Here is a 10,006-nt window from a genome sequence, read left to right as displayed (position 1 = left end):
AATGGATGTATAAAAATCAATACAAAAGTGGACAGGGCAGGGAGCAGATATTCCTGCCTCTTAAAATACTTGAATACTCCCTCCCCCTGCCCCATGCAATTCTTTTCATTTCTACCATACAGCAAAAAAAGTCTACTTCTGTTTCTGTGGCATTTCACTAGTTGGGTGTGGATTTATATTCCTCCATGTCTCAGCTGTATAAAAGCACTTAGCCAGCCCTGTCATCTTCTATTAATTTTCCCTACTCTTGGAATATCACATTTCCAGAAGGTCTGCTGAAAATATTGGTCTGTCTACAAATGTACACATGCAGAAATATATCAATGTCCAAAGAAATGTTTATTCGAATGAATAATGGCATTGTAAGCCATCTTACCAAATATGTGCATTTTAATGCCTTTTCAAGCAAGGTAATTTTTAAATTGTATTTAAAATAGTGACATTGGATGTTAATATTGCCCTTAATACATATACAGGACAGAGCTGCTATAAAATGTGCTTAGGTGCAGAGGTAATTTTTAAAAAATGGAAATTATACAGCAGACACTTCACAAAAGCAGTTCAGTTTGCATTAAAATGGGGATTATTTTTGCAGCCAGAGTCAAGCGAATCTTCACTTGTCAGTGTGAATTTCCTTTTTATGCACACCCGTGCTGGAGTCGCATGCTTTATTATGAATTAGATTTTGTAGCATTTGGAAAGGGTTTGTTTTGCCTCTTTAGAAACTGCAGGGTAGGGACTTCAGTGTGATGAAAGATGGCAATTGTCACACTTAGAATGCAAGAAGGGGGACATGGCTTCAGGAGAAGCAGTCTGGGCAACTGTTATCCTCTCCTTGGGCAAAGGGAAGCGTTAGCTACTTGATAATCCCTCGAGGGTCTTTTGCAGTCCTCTGTTTCCACAAGGATTCCCTTTCACTTCTCAAAACTTTAAAAATATATGCATGTACATCAGGATTTTAGGGGAACATATATAAGCTGTATCAGTAAGTAGCTGCGGCTGCAGGGGACTTCTTTCTCTTGCTAGAGCAAACCACATGATCTCGCAGCCCTGCTGGAGTCGCCGCCGGGGTATTCAGATCCGTTCAGGGAGAAGGGACAAACCAATGCCATCCATGTCTCATCTATTTTTGTTTGGGGAAGTGGTCTTTGTACATGCTGTAGACAGCGCCTAGGAGAGAGAGCAAAGGAGTTGGCGCAAAGGAGACAATCGGAATACGGCCTGTAGAGAAAACAGCTTTTTGTCTCCAACATGGAAGTTGGCTTGGTGCTGCTTTTGCTAGTCAGGAGGGGCAAGGAATTATGCAAAGCAGCAAATGGCCACCCCTTTCTACCCTCGCAAGCCTCGCAGGGCGATTGGATGGCTCCCTTATTCCCTCCTGGCATTTCTGACTCCTTTTCAAACTGAGCTTTCCAGCTCTAATGGCTAGAGAAACGTTTTCTAAATGCTGGAAGTCTCGGCATTCTTTATCCGGCGCAATATTGCCCGGTGCAGTCTTGGGCCCGATTGCAGAATTGTCTTAACAAAATGTTCTTGGTCAGAATCGAACCTGGCTTCTGCTCCTCTGGCTTTCAAGGAAAACAGCAAATCTTTTCTACAAGTTATTTTCTGTTTCGTGGGCGGCCTGCTGCAGTATTTCCTTACTCTCTGCTGTTTTATAAATTTTTAAAAAATAAATAAATATTAAAACACATTTATTCAAAAGTTACAATATAGCTTTTTTCCACTGCCATAATATCACAGAATGACACTCCAGTCCTCAGTTCCTCATCACTGTCCTGTTGGCTCGCCAGATACCCTCAATAGGAACCCAACTGCCAATCTCTGATTTACTAGACATTTTCAATTCAGACTCGTTGGGCTTTCACGGTACAGGAAGTGCCGCTTCCAAACCTAGATGAGTGAAGCTTAATTAATCTTGACCACTGAGGGTACAGTACACTGAACTGTCCTTGGAGGGGCACTTTCCCCACAGAGGCAAAGAACTGCACCCCTCTCCCAAGACCAGTGTGGAAGATAAAGTTTAGTTTGCATGTTCAGCAAACTGACTTGGATGCTCTGTCTGTGGCAGGGAGTCACGTTGGGCCATTTGCACACTGAGGAATGATGTTTATGTGAACCAAAGGGTTAAAGGCTCAGCGCCCCCCCCCCCCGGATAATCATTCCAGAAGACCTGGTACCCATGCAAGACCTTGCCCTCTGGCAGTCATTGCAGTTGCAAACTCAGGTCCTCTCCTGCTCCCACGCCCAGTGCTTAACGCCTCCCTTCTCTTCGTCCCCGCCTTACCAAGTGTTATGGCTCCAACCACACAGGCCTGGGCAGCTACCCGAGTGTGAATCAGGTGGACAGACATCTTCATATTCCCCCTTGCCTTCAGCCGGTAAATTCCGTAGGCTGCCACAACCACAAACCCCATCATGCCTGCAAGGTCAAAGAAGCCATAGAACCATATCTCTGAAGAAGTCCCTGTGCAAGTCCAGTAGCCTGTCCCACCTCCTTCGGGTAAGGCACTTTCTATACTGCCTATACCTAAAGACCTATACCTTCCAACCTAGCAGTTCGAAAGCACATCAAAGTGCAAGTAGATAAATGGGTACTGCTCTGGCGGGAAGGTAAACAGTGTTTCCGTGCGCTGCTCTGGTTCGCCAGAAGCGGCTTAGTCATGCTGGCCACATGACCCGGAAGCTCCCTCGGCCGATAAAGTGAGATGAGCGTCGCAACCCCTGAGTCGGCCACGACTGGACCTAATGGTCAAGGGTCCCTTTACCTTTATACTGCCTATACTAACTCTGATCCTCAACCTCCTTTTCGTTATGGGGTATATTTGGGAGAAGAAAAGCTTAAGGAGTAGATAAGGTAAAGGTAAAGGACCTCTGGATGGTTAAGTCCATCGCTTTCAGGCCAAGGGAGCCGGCGTTTGTCCACAGACAGTTTTCCAGCTCATGTGGCCAGCATGACTAAACCTCTACTGGCACACGGAGGACCGTGACAATTGCCAGAGCACAACAAAACACCGTTTACCTTCCCACCACAGTGGTACCTATTTATCTACTTGCACTGGTGTGCTTTCGAACTGCCAGATTGGCAGGAGCTAGGACAGAGCTCACCCCGTCACAGGGATTTGAACCGCTGACCTTCCGATCAGCAAGCCCAAGAGGCTCAGTAGTTTAGACCACAGCGCCAGCCACTGTACTGCCTTAACTCTGATCCTCAACCTCCTTTTCCTTACGTGGTATCTTTGGGAGAAGAAAAGGCTAAGGAGTAAACCCTACACAGATCCAGAGCAGAGTCCCGATGGCGACATGCATGCCTCTTTCTAGCAACTCCTGCAGCCAAGCTGGTGCCAAACGTATTGCTCTGCTTTCCTTTGGAGCACATCAGTGAAGTCTTGTTGTCTCGGCAGTCCAGGACCTCCATACACCCTACCCAGGCTTGGGCCCTAGGGAGGTCACTTCAGTGCTGCTAATGCAGCAGTTTGGCTTCTTCCTTAGAGGCACACTCCATTGTCTCTCGAGACAGACAAATGCCAGGATATACTGCCAGTAGACGGGATGCAGGTGGTGCTGTGGGTTAAACCATAGAGCCTAGAGCTTGCTGATCAGAAGGTCAGCGGTTCAAATCCCCACGACGGGGTGAGCTCCCGTTGCTTGGTCCCTGCTCCTGCCAAGCTTGCAGTTCAAAGCACGTCAAAGTACAAGTAGATAAATAGGGACCGCTCCGGCGGGAAGGTAAACAGCGTTTCCGTGCGCTGTTCTGGTTTGCCACATGACCCGGAAGCTGTACACTGGCTCCCTCGGCCAATAAAGTAAGATGAGCGCCACAACCCCAGAGTCGTCCACGACTGGACCTAATGGTCAGGGGTCCCTTTACCCTTTACTGCCATCGACAGGACTGATACTTGTCCAAACTCCAAGGAAGAAAGCATCTGACCCTCCTTTTAAGCAGCCTATTGCAATACTAGGCTCGTTCCCCACTTAGGAGACTCACCTGAATAATTTCTTTATTGCCTATGTGTTGAATGGTTGCATAGAACACCAACAAGAAATGAGCTTGAATCTAATGCTCAATGTAGTTTTAGATGTCTGGCTATTCATATCTTTGCGTGGATTGTTTCTCCCTTTGCTGGGAGCACTGTAAACAATTAAAATATTTGCAGGCTGTTTATCCATGATTTTTGGTGAAGATAGAACTGTGTCCAGCTCTCCCCAACCCCCTTTTTCCTTTTTGTATCATTCAGTTTCAGAGAAGAAGTTTTTTGGGGGGGTTGGGGTCAAGGCTGTTTGCCAGAGACAGCAAAGAGCAACAGCAAATATGCTTTGAAAGCAACTGAAAGAATGCAGTGGCAAAGGATGTACTTTGTAGTAGTAGTAGTAAGAAGAAGAAGAAGAAGAAGAAGAAGAAGAAGAAGAAGAAGAAGAAGAAGAAGAAGAAGAAGTTGTTGTTATTATTTATACCCTGCCCATCTGGCTGGGTTTCCCCAGCCACTCTGGGCGGCTTCCAACAGAATATTAAAATACAATAGTATATTAAACATTAAAAGCTTCCCTAAACAGGCCTGCCTTCAGATGTCTTCTAAAAGTCTTGTAGTTGTTTTTCTCTTTCACATCTGGTGGGAGGGCATTCCACGGGGCGGATGCCACTACCGAGAAGGCCCTCCGCCTGCTTCCCTGTAACTTGGCTTCTCGCAGTGAGGGAACCACCAGAAGGCCCTCGGCGCTGGACCTCAGTGTCCGAGCTGAACGATGGGGGTGGAGACGCTCCTTCAGACGCTTTGTAGGCAGAAGGTCTTAGGATTCAGCTGAGGCAGATAAAGGCTTCCAGTCTTGGAAGATCATAGGCAGGAGCGAAACTAGGCTTTATTTCCCCCGGGTCAAAGACCCAGTTTGGCACCCCCCACGTGCATTTACGTGTGCACACAGGCTGGGAACTTCAATGGCACCCCTCTCGAGGCTCCACCAGGGCAAAAGAACCTAGCTATCTCCCCTCATAGCTACAGCACTGTCAGTAGGCAATGTTGGGTTAGATCAGGGCTGAGGAACATCTGGCTCCCCAGATGCCAGCTTGCCTCAGCCACCATAGCCAATGATCAGGAGTTGTGCATGCACAGGGAGGGCCACAAATCTCCCACCACTAGGCTGAATAGACCAACAGTTTGTAAAAAGCAGTTTCATATGTTCAAAAGGCCACATTTCCTACACGGCACACCTGTAGTCCCATTAAAAGACCCCGGTTGGATCAGGCCAGAATTCCAGACCCTCCAAGTGTCCCTATCTTCTTGGATTTGCAGAAGCCATCCCAGTTTCTGATTTGATCCCAGAACATCCTGCTTTTCCTTAGGACATCCCTGTTTTCATCAGAGTAATGGGTTATAGAGTTATGTGACCCCCACCCCCAAGCCAAGGAGATAAGTAAACAGCCTCAGCCAGTATACTTGAAGGAGCGTCTCCACCCCCATTGTTCAGCCCGGACATTGAGGTCCAGCTCTGAGGGTCTTCCGACGGTTCCCTCCCTGTGAGAAGTGAGTTTATAGGGAACCAGGCAAATTGCTTGACTTTTAGGAGACAACTGAAGGCAGCCCTGTTTAGGGAAGTTTTTAATGTTTGATGTTTTATCGGGTTTTAAATATTTTGTTGGGAGCCGCACAGAGTGAGTGGGGAAACCCAGCCAGATGGGCAGGGTATTAATAATAATAATAATTTATTATTATTAGCTATACAGCCTTTAGAAGACATCTGAAGGCAGCCCTGTATAGAGAGGTTTTTTAATGTTTAATGTTTTATTGTTTTTGTATATATTTCATATATATTGGAAGCCACCTAGAATGGCTGGGGCAGTCTGGTTAGATGGGTGGGGTATTATTACTATTATTATTTATTGAATAGGTAAAGGTAAAGGGACCCCTGACCATTAGGTCCAGTCGTGGCCAACTCTGGGGTTGCGGCGCTCATCTCGCTTTATTGGCCGAGGGAGCCGGCATACAGCTTCCAGGTCATGTGGCCAGCATGACTAAGCCACTTCTGGCAAACCAGAGCAGCACACGGAAATGCCGTTTTACCTTCCCGCTGGAGCGGTACCTATTTATCTACTTGCACTTTGACATGCTTTCGAACTGCTAGGTTGGCAGGAGCAGGGACCGAGCAACGGGAGCTCACCCCATCGCGGGGATTCTGATCGGCAAGTCCTAGGCTCTGTGGTTTAACCCACAGCTTCACCCGCATCCCTATTTATAGACTAGGACGTCCCTATTTTCATCAAAGAAATGTTGGAGGGTGTGGAATCCCATCTAGTCTAACTTCCTGTTTCACAGTGGCGAACCAGATGTCTCTGAGAAGACCAGAATCAAGACCCGATTGTAGCAGCAACAGTCTCTGCTTGTGATCTCCAGCAACTGGCAGAATATAGCCATCATGGCTAGTAGCTTTATCCTTAAAATAATAATTTGCATGTTACTCTTTTAAACTTTTCCACTCCCACCCCACCCCTCTTGGATGCCTTACATAGATCTGAGTTGTAGACGTGAGTCTTCAGACCACATTTGGTTCCCTGCCTTGGTTCTTCCTCTGCAATTGAGCTAAGAGATCACACACAGATTCCTACAGAGAGGCGCTTCAGGCTCCCCAAACTTACCAGCTGGCACCAGAGGGCTGTTCCGTGCCTTTTGAAAGAGTTTGGCACTAACCGTGGTTTCATGCTCTGGAATCCAGCTGTCCTTGTCAGTTGACATTGAGCGCTGTAGAAATCAAATTCAAAGATACAGAACCGAAGAGAAAAATTACTACCCAATCTTTGTCAAATTTCACTGTAAAGATCCTTGCGTCGTCGTCATTTCATGCGTAGGCCACCTTTCCACAGTTAAAAGCATAGTTAAAGTGTACATAACATAACAAAAGTAGTCCTAAACAATTAATAAAGTGCATGAAAAACTTCACAACGAAACTTAACAATTCCTACATACGTCATAATAAGATTAAAAAATGAAGATTCAAAAATTGGTATCAATAACAGCAACAAAATACCCAAACAAAACCCATTAAGGTACTTCCATAACAGGCAGGAAACTGATGTTTGGTCCGAATGGAATATGCAACCCCCCCATAGGAGCCAACTTCTAGGGCCGAAGGAACTTCAGCCCCCCAATAAAATATTTGAGGGAGCTGGGGCCCCCAAAAAACTGATGGGCATTGCCATTCAAATGGTGTATGTGCACTGCATCGTGTGATCGATTATGTGGGACGGGGGCTTACCTGAAACCCACCCTGCAATATTTTCAAGTTGGCACCCCTGCAACCCTAATTGCTATAAATAACTCAATGTTTGTATAAGCATCTCTTGGAACAAGCCACATGAAGTCTGCTTAATATCTGCTAGGACTCAAAAATAATCTGAATTATCCCAGGCATGGATGAGCTGGAAAATTGAAACGGACTAAGACTGGGAAAAGGGTGGGAGCTTCCACTGGCAGCCAGGAACATCTCTTATGTTGGAATATTAAAAAGCTATCAACAGATCCTCAAGCTGAGGCTCCAATACTTTGGCCACCTCATGAGAAGAGAAGACTCCCTGGGAAAGACCCTGATGTTGGGAAAGATGGAGGCCACAAGGAGAAGGGGACGACAGAGGACGAGATGGTTGGATAGTGTTCTCAAAGCTACCAGCATGAGCTTGACCAAACTGCGGGAGGCAGTGGAAGACAGGAGTGCCTGGCCTGCTCTGGTCCATGGGGTCATGAAGAGTCGGACACAACTAAATGACTAAACAACAACAACAGCAACAAAAGAACTACCCAAAAGATAGGTAAGCTCCAATATAGGACAGCACACACACTGGTCTTTCCAGATCTTATCCAATTGTGTCCTCGTGTCAAGGGCTCCAGTTAGGTGACCCGTCATGCGTTACCATAGAGAACGGTGGTCCCAAGACAGAGGAAGCATGCCATCTAAAGAAGAGGACGTCATTTTGCACGTGCTAAGCAGATAGATGCCAATTTAGAAATAATTACCATGATTGAAATATAAATAGAATCCCACTCACCTCGATGCAGAAGACTGCTGGATGGTCTGATGTGCAGGTGTGAACAGCTGATGGGCAAGTTCAGAACACCAACTTGTCCTATGTTTTAAAATAAATTTTAAAAAAATTAAAGTGGACCACGGTCTGGGGAGCCCTTCAAAGGCCAGGACTATGCAGTTGGGCACATAGCCAACCTAGCTCCCCTGGAGACTTACCTGCTTCCTTAAAGTCACCGGCCTGTTTGATGGGTTGCTGCCTTGTCGGCTGCTACAGAGAGATCTCCCCGAAGTCTTTTGGAAATACGGTTGTTTTGACAAGGGCTGCTTGGGTCTCTTCCCATCCTCGCACTTTAAGGTTACAACAAAGTCCCCACACTAGCTGTTTCCTTGAAGTTTAAGTAAAGAGATGGGGAGATGGCTGGCAACTTGCTATCTGCTTGCTTGCTCCTTAACCCTTGTTCTGCCCATTGTCCTCCACAGCAAAGCTCAGTTGGTTAGTGTGTAGTGCTGATAACACCAAGGTTCGATCCCATAAGGGACAGCTGCATATTCCTGCACTGCAAGGGGTTGGGCTAGCGGTTCTCAACCTGTGGGTCCCCAGATGTTGTTGGACTACAGCTCCCATCATCCCTGAGCTCTGGCCTTGCTAGCTAGGGGTGATGGGAGTTGCAGTTCAACATCTGGGGACCCACAGGTTGAGAAAGGCTGGGCTGGATGATCCTTGGAGTCCTTTCCAACTCTATGAAACACGTTTTTTCTCTAAATTAAAAGTGTAAAGCATTCCAGGCAATAGAGAGAGAAAACATATTGTTTCACTTGATCCAGGGCACAGCAGAAGCTATTTGCAATGCGGGAAATGTGAAATTATAATCTGCTCATCACTCTGATATGATAAACCAGCCTCTTACGTCTGAGATCAGGGAGAGTTCCAGGTTTGGGGAAGGATATGGAGTCAATCAGTGTGATATGCAGACAGGCATAGAGCCCCAAATGTTTCATTTTAGAAGTTCACTGACAAACTCACAAGAAGGCAAGCAAGAAATAGCAGCAACCTTATCTTCCACCCTGTATTCAATATATTCTGTACGTAGGCTAGAGGAGGGACTTGCTGAAAGCAGTTCCACATACCTTTTCTGGAAATACTACTTTGGAAAACACTCCGTAATTGCACAAGGCTCAGATGAACATGCTCTGACCCAGCCAGAAACTGCTGCAGCTTTTAATGAGTGAATGCAGGGAAATAGTTAATGCAGAGTTTGTCGCAACATGCACACAAGCCATCCTCCCTCCATCTTCCCAATCCAATTCATAAAAATAAATGTGGAAAGATTAAGTAAAGATAACATATATATTTATTATAGAAAAAGACTCACACTGTGTTGTCCACTGTTGCTTCCTTGCTTGCTTGCTGTCTCTCTGGCAAGAACACAAAACAAATATTACAGAAAACAAAGAATTCCTCAAAGTAGAAAACAATCCTTGCTGCTTCTCTGGTTACCAGAACATGCTGTTAAGTTATGAGGAGACCTTGCCTTCAAGGAAACAGTTCTGAGCATGCTCAAGGTGCTGGGCTGCTCTTCAAGGCTTTCAAGTACAGTGGTACCTCAGGTTAAGTACTTAATTCGTTCCGGAGGTCAGTACTTAACCTGAAACTGTTTTTAACCTGAAGCACCACCTTAGCTAATGGGGCCACCTGCTGCCGCCGCGCCGCTGGATCACGATTTCTGTTCTCATCCTGAAGCAAAGTTCTTAACCTGAAGCACTATTTCTGGGTTAGCGGAGTCTGTAACCTGAAGCGTATGTAATCTGAAGTACCACTGTAATGCTTCCTAATCTGATATGTTGGCTGCTGGATAGCCCTCAAAAGAAACAGGGAGCCTTCCCAACAGAGGCTGAAAATCTGAGAGACCTCCTAATATTCAATAATCCAAATATCCTAATGTCAGTCGCATGGTTTTTCTGCCCAAATAACACATAGGTAAAGGTAAAGGGACCC

The 10,006-nt window shown here is 46.1% G+C and overlaps 1 protein-coding gene across 2 annotated transcripts; it reads right to left on the bottom strand.

Moving 5' to 3' along the window:
* Positions 1 to 320: 320 nt before the first annotated feature.
* HIGD1B (HIG1 hypoxia inducible domain family member 1B) lies at positions 321 to 9,678 on the bottom strand. 2 transcript variants are annotated; one of them, XM_053362002.1, is made up of 5 exons: positions 9,384 to 9,678; positions 8,033 to 8,110; positions 6,629 to 6,731; positions 2,288 to 2,422; positions 321 to 1,170 (listed from the first exon to the last, which is right to left on the bottom strand). In XM_053362002.1, the coding sequence occupies exons 3-5, from the start codon at positions 6,723 to 6,725 to the stop codon at positions 1,124 to 1,126; spliced, it is 279 nt and encodes a 92-aa protein (XP_053217977.1). In that variant the 5' UTR covers positions 6,726 to 6,731; positions 8,033 to 8,110; positions 9,384 to 9,678; the 3' UTR covers positions 321 to 1,123. The 2 variants fall into 2 exon arrangements, with proteins under 2 accessions (XP_053217977.1, XP_053217978.1); XM_053362003.1 differs by lacking the exon at positions 9,384 to 9,678 and adding an exon at positions 8,227 to 8,687.
* Between the last annotated feature and the right edge of the window lie 328 nt (positions 9,679 to 10,006).

Source organism: Podarcis raffonei, chromosome 13, assembly GCF_027172205.1.
Source record: "Podarcis raffonei isolate rPodRaf1 chromosome 13, rPodRaf1.pri, whole genome shotgun sequence".
NCBI lineage: Eukaryota > Metazoa > Chordata > Lepidosauria > Squamata > Lacertidae > Podarcis > Podarcis raffonei.
Note: the sequence above shows the minus strand (reverse complement) of the source record. Positions and strands in the feature narration are given on the sequence as shown.

Coding starts and splice junctions, on each gene's coding strand:
- HIGD1B (XM_053362002.1), bottom strand. CDS start 6,725: ATGTCAACTGACAAGGACAGCTGGATTCCAGAGCATGAAACCACGGTT. Junction 2,423..6,628: donor CAGCCCTCTGGTGCCAGCTG/GTAAGTTTGGGG, acceptor TTGACCTTGCAG/GCATGATGGGGTTTGTGGTT. Junction 1,171..2,287: donor GGTTGGAGCCATAACACTTG/GTAAGGCGGGGA, acceptor TCTCTCTCCTAG/GCGCTGTCTACAGCATGTAC.